The sequence below is a fragment of the Pseudonaja textilis genome, chromosome Z, assembly GCF_049901715.1.
Source record: "Pseudonaja textilis isolate UNSWEBS1 chromosome Z, rPseTex1.2, whole genome shotgun sequence".
Taxonomy (NCBI): Eukaryota; Metazoa; Chordata; class Lepidosauria; order Squamata; family Elapidae; genus Pseudonaja; species Pseudonaja textilis.
Genome location: NC_142008.1, coordinates 82,839,720 through 82,856,883, shown reverse-complemented (window position 1 = coordinate 82,856,883; position 17,164 = coordinate 82,839,720). Strand labels below are relative to the sequence as shown.

At 34.1% G+C, this 17,164-nt stretch overlaps 1 protein-coding gene across 1 annotated transcript in view; it reads left to right on the top strand.

The window, feature by feature from the left end:
* USO1 (USO1 vesicle transport factor) overlaps positions 1 to 17,159 on the top strand; it is a gene marked incomplete at its 3' end in the record, with an annotated part of 43,436 nt that extends 26,277 nt beyond the window's left edge. The window contains 10 exon segments of the mRNA XM_087917185.1: positions 814 to 968; positions 2,371 to 2,418; positions 2,421 to 2,497; positions 2,499 to 2,582; positions 3,951 to 3,971; positions 12,072 to 12,182; positions 12,992 to 13,110; positions 13,627 to 13,808; positions 14,988 to 15,109; positions 17,082 to 17,159. Of these exon segments, the coding sequence (XP_087773311.1) occupies positions 814 to 968; positions 2,371 to 2,418; positions 2,421 to 2,497; positions 2,499 to 2,582; positions 3,951 to 3,971; positions 12,072 to 12,182; positions 12,992 to 13,110; positions 13,627 to 13,808; positions 14,988 to 15,109; positions 17,082 to 17,159 (997 nt within the window).
* Between the last annotated feature and the right edge of the window lie 5 nt (positions 17,160 to 17,164).

Sequence of the window (17,164 nt, the reverse complement as noted above, 5' to 3'; positions counted from 1 at the left end):
ACCCTCTTGAACCCTGCAAAGCAGGGGTTGAGGCTGGATCTCTTGCTTCCTATCAACACTGACTGAGCAACCTAAAGGAAGGAAGTGAACAAGGACAACACAATGCCGCCCCCTCCCATTCCAAAGCCACTCCAGAAAGATACCATCATCAATGGTATTAAAGTAGAGCGAGTAGAGCAAGGATGAACACACTACTCCCATGCCATTCTCATCAGAGATCATTGGTCACAAAAAGTGTGACCAATGCCATTTCTGTTTATATCCGGATCTGAACCCTGACTGCAAAAGGTCCAAATAATCTGTTTCATCAAAGAAACTAGAAGTACACTGATAGTAATGTGGTATTGATAGTTGTTTCATATACTCAAATATGGTTTTTATCAGAAGTTTATGAATTGCAAATTATTTGTTTCTTTGTTATTTCTTTTATAATCGAGTTCAAAAAGGAGTTAAAAGAAGGTCCAGATCTGAAAGTGATACCGAGTTGTAATTCCTTCTAGTTGCCTCTCTGCCATCTTCCTTATCCTTTTTGGAGACCTAAGGCATTGAACTGGGACTTCTTGTAAATAATTTTGTCTTGGGAAGAAGAGCCATATTAAAATAATAATAATGTGTAAAATTAAGTAATTACTTGGAAGAACTGCAAAAACAAAAATGAGAGAAATTGAATAAGTCACATGTTTTCTGATAACTTGGGTTAATTAATATACTTTCTTTTACCTATTAGTGTATCAACTTTATGTGTATATGTACCATATTCTTATGGAAGCGTACAAACCTAAACTAAAAAAAAAATTCTTCTTTCAATCATAGGCCTGCAATTGTTGTGCTTCTTATGTCAATGGTAAATGAGAAACAACCATTTGTCCTGCGCTGTGCTGTCCTTTATTGCTTCCAGTGTTTCTTATACAAAAACCAAAAAGGGCAAGGAGAAATTGTATCAACTCTTCTACCTTCAACCATTGATGGTACGGTATTGGAAAGTTAAATTCCTACTTCTAACTTTAGGTGTAAAAATGCATGATCGTTGGGTGGCAGGAGGGAGGAAAATTCTTCTCACTTTTAGGAGGCTTATTCTTATAAGTGGTAATTGTACAGTTTTCCAGTTCTGTTCATTTCCAGTTGCAAATAAAGCATCAGTAAGCAACATTAGACTCTCCTAGCAACTTTCTTTGGATTTTTTTTTCTATTACATGCTGTAAAAAATAACTCATAATAAGAGATCATTAACAAACACAATAACGACACATAAGATTATCACATTTACTGATACTGGCCCCTATCTAACAAAATGAATCAATTTAGATAAAAGTAAGGTTTTACACTTAGGCAAGAAAAGTCAATTATATAGGTACAGTTTAGCTGAAACTTGGCTCAATACCAATAATTGTGAGAGGAATCTTGGAGTCCTAGAGGACAATCACTTAAATATGAGCCAACAGTGTGCAGCCAAAAAAAGCCAGTGCAGTCCTAGGCTGCATTTAGAGCGATAGAATCAAGATCACATGAAGTTCTAGTACCACTTAACAAAGCCTTAGTAAGACCACATTTGGAATATTGCATCCAATTCTGGTCACCACAATATAAAAAGAGGTTGAGACTTTGGAAAGAGTACAGAAAAGAGCAACGAATATGTTTAGGGGGCTGGAGGCTAAAACGAAGGTTGCAGGAATTGTGTGTGTCTAGTATGGTGAAAAGAAGAATTAGAGGACACATAATAGCAGTACTCCTAAAAAGACGAGGGGGGTTAAACTATCTTCCAAACCACCAGAAGACAAGAAACAACGGAGATAAGGGAAAATTTCCTAATGGTGAGGGTAGTAAAACCAATGGAATAGCTTGCCTTCGGAATGCTCCATCACTGGACGTTTTTAAAAAGAGGCTGGACAACCATTTGTCCAAAATGGTATATAGGCTTTCCTGCTCGAGTAGAGTGTTGGATTAGAACACCTCCAAGGTCCCTTCCAACTCTTATTATTCTATGTTCTGCTATTTGCTCTGGGTATTCTTAATATCCTGATGAATTCTTACATGGATGCCACATATTATATATGTATTTAAGGTCAGCGTATTCTTCAGAACATTTTATTCTATAAGTTAACTTTTCCATAGTTTATTAAACATTGATTAAATGATGGACAATTAGTTTCGAAGTACAAAATCCTGCTGATAGCAGATCAACAACTCCTGCATAGCTGCCCTAAATTGGCCCACATATTTTTTTTCACCATTTCAATTGGCTATACGCTTTGAAGCCCCCAATCAAGGTCAAAACATTCCTGCATTAGATAATCTCTCGGGTATTTTCAAAAGCTTTATATAAACTAATCTGAACTAGTCCTATCAATAAATTGACTGCTTATTTTACAGCTACTGGAAATTCTGTCTCAGCTGGCCAACTTCTTTGTGGAGGACTCTTTTCACAGATTCTGTTTCAAACTGGTGTGCAGCTGTGGCATTGGCCCATGCTTTGCAAGAAAATGCCACTCTAAAGGAAGCAGCTGCTACGGGTACAGCTAGCAACTAGTATTGGAAATCCTCCAGTGTCCTTACTTCAGCAGTGCACTAACATTCTGTCTCAGGTACAGGATAATGAACCTATAACTTGCATACCCTGAAACTTTTTAGAAGTGCCCATAAAGAAACATTCTTTAAAAAGAGAGTTGTTATAAAATACCTTTATTATTACATTTAATAAACCATAAAGCACTATTAAATATTCAGTTGAGACTTTCAAGAAGAGATTGGACTGCCATTTATCAGAAATGGTGTATGGTCTCCCACTTGGGCGGGGGGTTGGACTAGATGACCTACAAGGTCCCTTCCAACTCTGATTATCTGTAATCTGTAAAATGATCTTGACACAAACTATTGCTTTTAATATATAGTGTTTTCCATTAATTTGTGTTAATTCTCATAAGCATATGGGGATAGATCCAATGATTAGAATTACAAAACTACTTGTTTGCTGGATTATAAGTAATATCTGTGGCTAACATATATGGAAATATATGGAAAATAATAGTATGGTGGGATTGCACTGAATTTGGACCAAGGAGATCCAAGTTTAAATCTGTCCTCAGTTATGAAAGCTCTGTCATCCAATCCATCTCATAGAGCTAAAGAGAGGAAATTTTGGAGGAGTGTTTGTTATGCTTTGAACTCCATAAGGAAAGGGAAAATATATTGTAAAGAATCAGAAATGCATGTGTAATCTGTTTGATATATACAGTACATCCTTGAAGGAAATAAAAACTGAAATAAAGGACTGAATGGTAAGGCAAAATAGTATATGTTTTTTATTTTTTCACAGTCAGAGTAATGGTTAATATTTGAACCATGACTATATGAAGCCAAGAAACAAATTTGTACAAAATACCTTGGTCAATTATTGAGACCACATGTGGGATTGCCTTCTTATGAATTTATCAATAATACAGAAGTAAATGGTCTTGACTTTCAATCCTTTTGTTATTAGTTTGTAGAACATGTGTATGCTTCAAACATTGTGTATACATTTAGGATGGAAGAAAATTATTTTTTTTCCGTATTTTTAATACAATACATAAAAATTTTCCCCATTAAAGCAGCATGGAAAATTGTTATGAACCTCATTCCATTGTTTGTATGCAAACTAATTTAAAAACAAATGAGTTGGTAGTTAGATTTAAATGAAGTAAAATCCTTATAAATCAAGCAAACCTCATTTGACTCATGTTAAACTATACATAACAACAAATTTCAGTGTTAATTTTTAATCTCAATCAAAAATATTTGTTCTGAAAAGGAACTTGAGCTTTTTAAAAAAATATGTACACTTCTATGTCATCCATATACATAGCCGCAGAACTGTTCAGATAATGAAAATCGAAAACAACTTACCTCTGTACTGTATTGTGATTTTAACATCCTGCAGCATTCCCTTATAATATTTAATGTATGGTTCACAGGGTGATAAGATCGACAGACGGGTATGTATTGATGAACGCAGAGCGTTCCTTTCATTGTAGCAGGGTCTATCTGCTATCTCAGCTTTGCTGTGTTTTATGAATTAATTGTTTGAAGGTGGTTTTTTGTACTTACAGTTTGTGCCTGTTGCTTGGTGTTTTTTCTAGTAACAAACTGTCTATCTCTTGGTGGTTTTGGTGACAGATATGGGAAACATGGTTGTTATGGGTGCTTTTTCTTTCTCCCAGGAGTCCCTGCATAACCAGCGGGTACTAAATGTAGTTTGACTTCTTTGTTCTTCTTTTAGCGTAAATTCAGTATTTGTTTTCTACAAAGTTTAATGAGTACTTACTTTCTTTTCATAGCCAGATAGAAGATAAAAAAATTCTAAGTGTTTCCAAACCATGGTATTTCAGATAGTATTCATCCTACCTTTAATTAAATTATTTTCAGATTAAATTTTGTTTTATTGATTCATTCTTCTTGATTAGTATTTTCTGTCGACCATGCAGGATAAGATTTATATATTGAATGATTTTACTTTTTTTTTTTTTTGCTTAAGTTATAAATGGAATAGAAGAACACTACAGAAAGCTGTTTTAGTCTAGTGATTAAAGTGCCAGGCTAGAAAGCAAGTGACCGTAAGTCATGAAAGCCAGTGGGTGACCTTAGGGCTGTCAGTCTCAGCCTAACTCACCTCACAGGGTTATTGATATGGAGAAAATAGGAGGTGGAAGATACGTTGGATATATTTGCTGCATTATTTGTAAATAGTAAAGATATAAATAAAAATAAAATTAACAAAATACAATTGCAAAATCTATTGTTAATAAAAACTATCAGCTATTTAAAGTAAAAAGACTGTTTGATTTTTTTTATATCAAAACCAGATAAAAATAGTCAGACATAGATTTTAAAAATATAAATATTCTTATTGAGTATAGCTATTTTTTTCAAAGTTTTTTTTTACACATCTCTTCATGTAAGCAACGTGATTTCAGATTACAATATTTATACATAGTCATAGTTACGCTTTCGACTTTCTTAATTAATATCACTTCAAATTATTATCCACTCGACTAATCGTTAGATAAATTTCCCATTCATATTTCAATTCATTAATTCAGTATCAAAATCATTTCATCCTCACATATATTTTCAATTCTTTATCCCCTAATATTTCCATTTTCAGCTTACCACCTATTTTATGTTACCTTCTGTATTGTTATCATCTATAACTTTCTCAAGACCAATATATACTTAGACAGTCAATGAAAGAAAAAATGAGTAAAAATAAGGTAAGATTAATACATTTAAGATCCACATGGTATATACCCCATCTACAATATATCTTATATCTATTCCAGAGATATTCATATAATCATTTCATATTTTTTCTTTGTTTCCAAAATGTACCTATATAATTTTAATAAATTTTCATTCCCCTGCTTTTGATTATAATATAATTCATTCATTATAAATATTTTACATTCCTACATAATCCCTTCTACTTCATCATATTTTCTATTTTCTCATATCCTTTGTATAATCAGATTTACCAGATATACCAGATTTTCACCCAAGTCATTATATTCTCTGTTTTCCTAATATCATTTAAATAGTTATTGGCATATTTTAGTGTGTGTGTGTGTGTGTGTGTAAGAAAGGATTAATAACAATAGAACCCTCTTAATACCATTCACTCCTTCATTTTTCTCATCTATAATTATCTAATAATCTTAAGGTAATTCCCAGCAAGTTATAAACTTCAAATCTCCCCAATGTAATAAAAAATACAAAGATACATTCCCATGTGGTGTCCCCCTTTTATGCTATATCTAACTTTTATCTCTAAATCTCTCGGCCTTGTCATTTCTCTTAGTTTTAGCCAGCTTTCCCTTTGCTAAGTTTTCCTGGCATTTCCTCTTTATCCCTCTTTTCTCCTCTAATATTACATTTATTTCCATCTGCCAGTCCCCCATCTTTCCTCCCCCCCTTTCCTTTTCTCTTTTTTGAAATTTCTTCTTGTACAGCTTCTTTTGCTTACTCTTGGGAGTTTTTTCTCTTTTATTTATTATTTCTGTTGTCAATGTCTTAGTTTTAGTTCCTTTTGTGTCTTTTGGCAATGTCTCTGAATCTTCATGTACATCTTGGCTGTTTTCCTTTGCCTTTAGCTCCTCCTCTCTAGAATTCCTTTGTTCTGCTATAAATTTCATTATTTCTTCTGCCAGTGTGTCCAATAGACCCCCTTCTTTCTTTTATTATTTCTTTCACAGTTTGCAGTTCCAACTTAAATTCTTTGCTGGCTTCTTCCATTTTTTAATCGTGTTATTCGTTATTTTATTAAAGTTAATTGTAATCCTTGCCAAGAGACTCTGTTTATATCTCTTTTCCTTATTGGTCCTTCTGTTTCCGTTGCAAAGTCAACCCCCAGCAGTCCCAAGATATTGCCTTCCATTGTCCTCTTGCTGCAATCTACCCCTTTTTCTTTAAGCTTCCGGGGTTCTTGTTATGTTAAAGTCTTTTATTTCATGTCTTTTCTCATTCACACATTTAACAAACCAGTAATTTTCCATAAAGTTATCCAGAAAAAAATGCTTTGTACCCTTAGGTAGTGCTCTATATCGCTTCCACTTTTCAAAGTTCTTTCTTTCAATTATATTAATGTTAATCTTCAAGCATTTCAACCATTGGCTTTTTTTAAAAAGTATAATCAATTCCAAGCAAGTTCAGCATTTTATCCAATCCCTAATTAATACCAGATTCTTTATATTATTCCCAGTTCCGTTCCATTATAGCTCTTTTGTAGTTCAGATTTTTATTTACCTTATATTGTCCTCTTGTTTTCTATTCACCGCTGTTGTACTCTCAAGCGAGGAATCTTTCTTTCTGTTTTTTGTGGTTATTAAAACAAAAGGTTCAGCTTCTCTTGTCTGGATAAACGCCACTCACTACTTCACCTCTCCAGCACACATTTAGATCCTGGTAGCTTCCCATCTTCAGGGCAGCCATTAAAACTGTTGCTTCTGTCTTCCAAGGGAGTATACCAAGCCAGGGAGGGGAGATGCAACTCCCCTCAAACTAGCTGGCGGTCTCCCCCTCTTCCCCCACCCCTCCAAGGTGGGTTTGATGGTTCAATCCCATAGGGACTCCTCCAACAGGGTAAGCATGGATCAAAGCCGTACACGATCGCAGTCTCTGTCCGTCCTCAACAGAAGTGCCACTGGAAATCCTTATTGAGTATAACTATTGAAACATTTATCTTTTAAACTTACAGAATCATTTTCTTTTTATAAAAATTGCTTCAGATCATAGGGAAGCATGAAGATAGCATGTGGGTACATCTTTTTAAAGCAAGTGGACAATGCAGCTATAACCTATAAAATAAAAAAGAACCATAGAAGGCCTTTTTATCTTCCTTTCACCTTCCAAATGGCTTTAGAAGTAAATAATAAAAATATTGCCTAGAAGTAATTATATTTATTCCATTGAGTTGTCTCAGCATGATACGAGTGTTTTAGGTCAGTGATCGCCAACCAGTGGGCTACAGCCCACTGGTGGTCTGTGAGAAAATTTTGGTCATCAGAGAAATGTCATACCCAGAGCACCGCCCAAGCAGTTAATCCAAGCTGCGCGGGAACACAAGGCTGCGCCACCCACATGGCCCGTGGGAACCCTCCCCGCCCATTCACTCCTTACCTGGTAAACTTACCTGCTAAGTTGCTATTTTTCCTTTTTTCTTCTTCTTCTGACCATCAGCTGTTCTGCTATGCCAGGAGATTTAGATTCGCTAGAAAGCAGGAAATCGTTGGATTTCTTGCTTTCTAACTAATCTTTAGATCTTAGGACTGAAGGTTCTGTTATTCAGTTGCAGACTAAGCTAGCCGATGCCAGATAGATAGATCTTGAATGAATCTGTAATTCTGTGAGCAACTCAATCTGCCTGCCTGTTTTGCCTGATTTGGGGTAAAAGTTACTCTTTTTTTATAAAAAATTCAATATATATATATATATATATATATAAATATTTATAATATTTACATACAAGCTATGCCCAGCCAGTCACATGACCACCAAGCCACACCCACAAATTAAGCCATCCCCACAGAACTGGTTGTTAAGAAATTTGAATCCCACCCCTATCTCTATGTTTTTGTATGTGTGTTTGTCTGTCTGTCTATCTCTCCCCAACCCCCACCAACGTCAGCAAGCCACTATCAATCAAAATTCATATTCATGGTCCCCAGGATTTAAATTTATGAGTTCCCTGAGGTCCAAAAGGTTGTCAACCCGAATTTTAGGTAGTGTCATTCCATTAAAGTAGATCAGATCAGGAAGCAGTCACCACAAAAGAAAAAGAAAAAAATTCTAGAAGTCCACTTTATTGCAGTTGGCCATAGTAACAGAATTTTGAAAACCTGATAGAATTTTGTTTTACTCCCTTTTATACCAGAATCAAGGGAACAATTTTGAGTTTCTTTCTGACATTTCTGATTTTCTAAATTTACTACTCTTCTCTGCACTTTTTCTGCAACATCTTTTTTGATATTGTGGTGAGTAAAACTGGATGCAGTATTCCAAGTGTGATCTTATAAAAAAGGTGGTCTCTGCAGTATAAAGCAGTACTAAAACTGTTCATATAGTGTCATAGGATTCGATTTTTTTTTACTACCGGTTCTGTAGGCGTGGCCATGTGACTGGGTGGGCATGACTAGGTGATATTTCCACCCACCCACCCTTTCGCAGAACCTCCTGCACCCTGTTTTTTTGCCTATTGGGTCTCAGGGAAGCCTCCTGGCGAGGTACAACTGCAGGTGGGGGGGGGGGAATCAGCTGTGCCATGTGATTTATATTAGCTAGAAAGCAAGAAATCCGATGATTTCCTGCTTTCTAGCTAATATAAATTGTGCGGCACAGCTGATCATCAGAAATACCTGTTCTGCCAAACTGGTAGCATTTTTTTTTTACTATCGGTTCAGCTGAACCAGTAGCATTTTTTACTAACAGTTCGCCTGAACCGGACCGAACCGGTAAAATACCAGCACTGATGTCACCTTGATACTATTCCTCTGTTGATATAGCCTAGGACTGTGTTGACTTTTTTGACAGCTTTGGCATACTTCTAGTTCACATTTAAGTTGGCTGTCCACTATAATTTCTAAATCCCTCTCATGATTACTGCTGTTGAGCCAGGTACCACCTCTCTTAAACCTGTGCATTTGGCTTTTCTTGCCTAAGAAAAGAAATACATGTAACATCTTATTTTTCTCACTACCAAATTATATTTTGTTGGGTAGGATCTACTGTTCAAATCTGTCAAAATTCTTCTGGATCCTGAGCCTATCTTCCAAAGGCTATTTTAAGGCTATTCCCTTCAGTTTGGTGTTCTCTGTAGATTTGATGACTTGCTTTTCTACCCCTTCATCTAAATTGTTTAGGAAGATCAATTTGAAGAGTACTTCCTGCCATGTAGATGTCGTTCCATTACGGACTACAAATTGAATGTGGTTGATCAACCAGTTACAAATTCATCTGGGGGAGATGCTGTCTATCCTACATTTTTCTATCTTACTTAGTAATAGGTTTTTTGTCTGTGTTGTCAAATGCCTGACTGAAATCCATGTATACTATATCCACAGCAATTTGCTGGCCCAGTAACTTAGTCACTTTTTCAAAGAATGCAGTAAGGTTTAGCTGGCATGATCAGTTTTTGACAAACCCATGTTGGCTTCCGGTAACAACTTTGCTTGTTTCTGGATGTTTACAGATATGTCGCTTAATTAACTTTTCCAGAATCTTCGGAGGTATTGATGTCATGCTGATTAGTCTGAAATGTCCTGAGTTCATTTTTTTTCATTTTTTTGAAGATCAACACATCAGTTCTTTTCCAGTCCTCAGGTAGTTCCTCGATGCTCCTGGATTTTTTAAAGTTATGGTTCAGTAGTTCCAAGATCATATTTGCCTGCTTCTTCAGAACCCTGGGATGTAATTCCATCTGGTCCTGGTGATTTTAACTTGTCTAGAAAGATGTTGTCTTATTTGTTTTTTGTTTTATTTATTTGCCTATTTTGACTTGTATTCTTAATCTTTTACAATACTATTATTGTTAGGTTGGATTATTTTTTCCTTTGTGGAAAGACATGCAAAGAATAAATTAAGCAATTACAATTTCTCCCTGCAGCCAATTGCCAACTTGCAATCTTCTCCCAATATTGAGTGATTGTTTCCTTGACGTTTTTCTTGCTTTTTACACATTGATTAAAAAAAACTTTTTGCAAGTTTTAGTTCGTTCTGAACTTTAACTTTTCTGACTTTTCCTTTCTGTCTTTCAGTTTATCAGAGAGTTCCTTATGCAATTATGCCAGTTTTATCTGGGGTCCCTTTTATTTTTCTTTCTCAGTGATAGTGTGAGACTGGGCTTTATACTCTCATTTCTCAGAGATTCTTGAATTGTTTTTCCCTTTGAAATTTTAATCCATGGAATCCTTCTCAAACTCTCTAATTTTGTTAAAATTTAAAGTCTAAAACATTAATATGACTTTGCATGTGCCTGGGTTATATTAAATTCTAACATGACATGGTTACTTTCCCCCAGAGTTCCTGCAACGTCAATCTCTTCTGTCATTTCATCTCTGTTACTAAAGATTGTCCAGTACAGCTGACCTCTAGTGTCTGCCTCTGCCTTTTGGGTGACAAGTTGTCTACTAGGTTTGTCAAGAACTCATCTGATCTTCCACTTGGTGCAGAATTTGTCTCCCCATAGATGTTGGGGTAGTTAAAATTCCCCATTGCTATTCTATTGTGCTTCCTGCACATTGTAGCAAAGTGATTAGCAAAACTTGTCTATTTCCTCTGATTGTTTGGGTGTCCTGTAGTATACACATATGGCAATATCATTCCTTTTTCCTTTTATATTAACTCAAATGCATTCAAGAAGATTTTCATCCTTTTTTATTTCTGTGTAGGTGTAGTTATTTCTTTTAAATAATGCAACTCCTTTTGTTAGGTCTATTTCTTTTGAACAATTAAAATCTCTCTACTTGTACGTTCCAGACATGGGTTTCTTCCCACCAAGTTTCAGTAATGGAAATAATGTCATACTTGTCCTCATGTACAAGTGCTCAACTTATGACTAGAATTGTGGCCAAAATTTCCATTGCTAAGCAAGGTGATTGTTAAGTGAATTGTGCCCAAATTTACTCTTGAAACAGTTTGTCTTGCTCAACCATAAATTCTGTATATGGATCTACATAATAAACCTATTCCTTTTAAATAAATTTTCCGATTGACCAGATGAAATCCTTCTCATCTTTTTACTTTGATATAGACAGCCTGCTAGTACATATAATGTAACTAAATTTTGTGCAGCTACAGATAGAGTATAGCAATAGACAATAAGGGTATACTGGTAATATATCTGGTAATTCAGTTCCCTACCCATCCTTGGTTCATAATCTTCCTTTTTAAAATCAGATTATTCTGCAATGATTTGTGTTACTTTTAGTGTAGAGTTCTTGGTGCTTTCTGAACTTGGTTGTTTTCTTGAGAAGTTTCAGGAGCCAATTTCATAACATTTCAATAATGCAGTATTAAATTATTATATGGTCTTTTTAATTATATAGAAAACTTGAGCAAGGCAAAAATAGGAGAGATGTCCTGTCAGATTGGACTGAACTGTAGCATTCATAGAATCATAGCAATATGTGTTTGGTCATTAGTTTACCTATCATAAAAGTGGTGTAGCAATCCAGATAGGATTGCTACTACATAATAAAGTCAAGATTCATTTTCATCCAGCCTCCTTTTCTAGCTGATAGCAATAATCCCTAGCCCATTCTTCACAATAATTTTCTTTTCCATAGCCCACTTTTCACAATAATTTTCTTTTCCAATTGCGAACACTAAGGATGCATAGTTCTCATCAGGCTGCCTTGGTATTTTGTTCCGATTTTTTTCCCCTGAAAATTTATTGTATTTCAGGTTTCCCCTAGGCTTGTGCATCCCTCACTTTTAGCGAATGGTTTGATTGATTGATTGATTGTTGGCCTTGAAAATTATGAAAATAAGAGGCAAGATATAAAAGTGATGCAAACAGAGATAACATTTGTTTTCATTTTTTCTAGGGAAGCAAAGTGCAGACAAGAGTTGGATTATTGATGCTGCTTTGCACATGGCTAAGCAATTGCCCCATCGCTGTCACACATTTTCTTCACAATTCAGCAAATATTCCATTTGTATCCTTTTAAAAGAATTACAATTTAATACTTCACTAGTAATTATATAGAGTTTCAGCTGAAGGACAGAAATGACAATACATTAAAAGAAATGTTTCTTTCAAGGATGTAGCAAATGTTTGCAATTTTGACATTTATAGAATAGAATAAAATACTTTATTGGCCAAGTGTGATTGGACACACGATGAATTTGTCTTGGTGTAAATACTGTCGATATACATAAAAGAAAAGATACATTCGTCAAGAGTTGAGAATCATAAGGTACAACATTTATTGATAGTCATAGGGTACAATAATATTAAATTATTAAAATATCTCACATTATGCTCATAAATAGATTTTCACTTTCCTCTGTAAAAATTGGCATGCTGATGTTTCTATTATAAAATGATAACTATGTTTCATTAAATTTGCTTTAATTAAATGAATAAACAACTGATTGTTTTGCAGTTAAGTTATTAAGATAAAAACCTGGCTCAAGACAAAACTGATGGTGAAAAGTTAAGTTATAATTAAGAGAAGAGGCTCCCAGGAAGTCCAAAAGCTGTAGCCAGGTTGGTAAATCAGCAAGTTTTATGAAAGAAGGCAGTGGCAAGCCACTTGGTATTGGTATGGAGTCATTGAATGAGAGGATGGCCATAGAAATTGAATAAATTAACAAACGAACAAACAAATAAATTGATGTTAAGATATCTGCATTGACATGGCCATTCAGTCAAAATAAATCAAGGAAATTGTTACCTTTTTTACTCTAAAGTGTGATGCAAAGAAAGGATTTGAGTCTGTAGCATCCTTAGCCAAATATGTAGCTAACAGGACAAATAGCAGAAAACCTTGGAGAAGAGGAGCAGCTGGTTCAAGGATTGTGCGCTCTCTTACTAGGAATCTCCATTTATTACAATGACAATTCACTTGAGAATTATAAAAAGTGAGTGTATTCGCATTCATATTTCATTTACTATATTTTGCATTGTAAATACTATAATAGGGAATAGATGAGCTTTCCATATAAATTAAGGCAAATATATGATTTTTTATTATTATTATAGACTTTTGAAACTGAAAAAATGCCATTTGAAATTAGAGAGTTTCTCCAATGATATTTAAGAATACTGTTGGCATGAAAAAACAAAATAAAACAACTATTTTTTAAAAACTATCACTTAGTCTGTCTTCTCATTGTTTCCAATATTCTGAAATGGCTTGATTTTTTTTTTGTAATTTGTCTCAATTTATTTCACGCTGAAATTGATTTCTCTACAAGTTCTGAAGGCATCTTTTTTCCTTCCTCATCATTTTGGCTTATTGCATACTATTTACTTGGTAGTCTTGTTTTTCCCCCATCCTCTATTTATTAAAGAGAATTATAAGGTTTTGAGGGGCAGGGATAAAAGGAGGAATTTTTTTCAGCTAGAATTATTACATAATTTTGTTTCCCCTTTAGAGAAAAACTAAAGCAGCTTATAGAGAAAAGGATTGGAAAGGAAATTTTTATTGAGAAATTGGGATTTATTAGCAAACATGAATTCTATTCCCGAGCAGCTCAGAAACCACAGCCAAACGTTTCTAGTCCTGATCATATGATGTTTGATCATGAATTTACAAAGCTGGTGAAAGAACTAGAAGGTGAGACTTGTTACATCATTTCTCCTGATTTTATTTGTTTATTTCTTGAAGTATTACATTTGAAAAAGGAGAAAGTACATTTTACCAGCAGTTTTTTTTAAATCTTGTGCCATAAAAATCAATAATTTTATATAGATTAAAGATACACAATTTCTGAAAATTCTGATGAAAAAGTTATGAAAATTTAGAGAAAAAATAACAGAAAAATTATATATTTACAGCCTTTATTATTGCCTCTTGTAGAGAAAATGTATTAAGCAAACTATATTAATTTAATTTGAAAACAATGAAATCTAGCATCTCTTCATTCATTTTTACCTGCTTAGGACCATCAGGCTAGCAAAAAATTAATTTTGGGAAAGGAGGAAGAAGCCATTTACTTTGTGGCAGAATAAAGTAAAATTATACATTATAGATACATATAGATGATTAATGTTTCAAAAAAAAAACCCACCTGAAAACCAAGTAGAGAAGAGGAGAGAGCTCATAATTCAAATGTTGCCACATGAAACAACTCCCCTTCTCATTTTCTGGATTCCTTAGCAGGCTCTGCTTCTTCTGCTTCAGTTTTTCATGGATTTCTGAAAATTTAATTTTCACTTGTATTGAGATAAATCTTTTGCATGTTTGTTAATTCATGATTTGATATGAATATTTTGAAACAGCAATTTTCTTCAAATGCGTATTTTGTGTATTGTTTTCATTTTATTTTCAGTTTGGGGCAGAAGGCTTGAGAAAAAATGGTTTGTTCTTTCTGAGGCTTTCATATTTCTCCACAGAAATCAGAGTATACGTATTATGCTTGTGGTGTACTATTGCACTAGTATTTATTGAACTCATTTAAATGTAAAACAATTGTTGAGTGTTAAGCTCAGTGGGAAATTGGGGGTGGAGGGTTTAAACATTGCAACAGTTTTGGTTAACCCATAGTATGACTGAGAACTGTTTCCTGATCCATTGTTTATTGAACATTTTTAATCCAACTTTTTTTTTCCATTTTAAAGTGACAGCATTATTGGATAAGAACGTTTTTAGCCTGGTAAAGAAAAAAATCTGAGTGATTGAGAAATATTGAATAGTCATTATCAAGTTAATGATCAGGCACCCTCTAAACTATAAGTCATCTAGAATGCTACATTTCACTTAAATTGTCTAATATTATAAATAATCATTTCACAGGAATTATAACAAAGGCAATTTATAAGTCAAGTGAAGAAGATAAAAAGGAAGAAGAAGTGAAAAAAACTTTAGAACAGCATGACAACATAGTGACACATTATAAAAATGTCATTAGAGTACAGGTAAATAATGTATTTTGTTTTAAGTGAATTGCATTTAATCTCAGGAATATTATGCATATTTAAAGAGGTATATCTTAAGCCCAAGTTACACATGATATTAAACTTTATTTAAAATTATAGCATCTTTTAATTTAAAAATGGAATTATTGATTTGTATTGAGCATGGGGGAAGAGAAGTTTAACTCATACATATCCAAAAATGAAGTGGCATGTTGTAAAATTGTATATCAATTTAATAAATCTTGTCAAGGTATGGAATAAAATCTGTCCATACACTGTCCATACAGTAAAATCTCATTTGCTATTTACTAATGCATAAAATGCATAAATTTTGTAAAATAATGCAAAAACTGTTCCCAAATTATAAGCAGGTAAATATATATAAAATATACATGTATAAATTCCATTCAGATTTAATTGATGTTCTACTTTAATAAATATCTCTTCCTCCATTATTTCGTTATGCAATCTGTTGTTTTGCCCTCCATCAGGATGGCCATGGTTGTTCTTGTTATTGTTAGATTTTAATCCCTCTTGTTTTATATATAATTTAACATAGGAAACATACCTGATACCCCTTTCCTCTATTCTCCCAACAATAATCTTGCAATGGTAGACTGGGTGAGAGTAACTGGCCCAAAGTTACTCAACTGTCTCTCACGTCTAAGGCATGTCTAGAACTCACGGTCTTCTGATTTCTAGCATCTTAACCACTACACCAAACTACCTATACAATTCGTAGTCTTATATGTATAATACATCGCTGCTATAAAAAGTATCACCTAAATTCCATTTAATACTAGATAAGAATTACAACCACTAGTTACATTGTTAAGATTAAAAAAATAGCTTTAACATATAAATTAGTCAAATTTGTTACTCAAAATTGAAAGATATTATAGATGACTCTTATTTACTGACCACTCATTCAGTGACTGTTCAAAATTACGACAGTACTGAATATGGAAGACTTAAAACCAGTTCTACCAAGTTGTGACTGCCCCCATGGTCCTCTCAGGCAGGTGATCAGGATTCCAGTACTTGACAGCCTGCACATTTATGATGTTTACAGCATTCTGTGATTATGATTGCTATTTACAATCTTCACAGCTGGAAAAATCAAAGCTGGTGGGATTTGCAAGTCACTGTCATGTGGCATCACACTTAACAACCCTTGGTGATTTGCTTAATGATTACAGCTGGAACTCACAAATTGCCATTCTAAATAAGGAGTGATTGTATGATTTTTCACTTTATGTGATGAAGTTGCCGGTCCCAATTGTGATCAGTGTGAGGACCCTTTAGATCTTCTAAACTCTTTCCGGAATTACTTTTTGGAATATTCTCTTGACACAGAGGGGACCTGACCTCTTATTGTACAGATAGGTAGACCTTTATTTATGACTATAATTGGGCTAGAACATCTATCACTAAAATTCAGACTCTGTCTGAATTTATGACCTATTTTGCCTCATTCATTAAGTGAATAATGGTAGTTGTTAAACAATTCTGGCTTCCCCCATTGACTATGCTTGTCAGAAACCAGCTGGGAAGATAGTATATGGGGATTATGTGACTCAAGGACACTTGAATTGTCATAAATACATGCCAATTACCAAGCATGTGAATTTCCTTCCCATGATCACAGAGATCATGCAACAAACATAAGTATGAGGACAAATTGTAACTTGTTTTTTTAGTGCTGCTATAAACAGTTGCTACATCTTAAATCAAGGAATACCTGTAAATGGTAGTAGAATAGTTTAGTCCTTGATACATTTTTATCTTATGTTCCAGAGAATCCCCAAAACTATTTTTATCTATATTGCACTAATCAAATAGAGTTGATCGGTTAGCATCTCAGTTAGAAATCTGATAAAAGATTCAAGATCCCAGACATAATTAGACAGTAGATCTATGTTAAAGAAATGAATGCAAACTTAACTTTGTTTCTTTTTATTTTATTTTAAAGGACCAGGAGCTTGAGGAATTGAAGAAACAAATAGAATCACTTAAAATTCAAAATGAACAGTTGCAGACAACAGTTACACAACA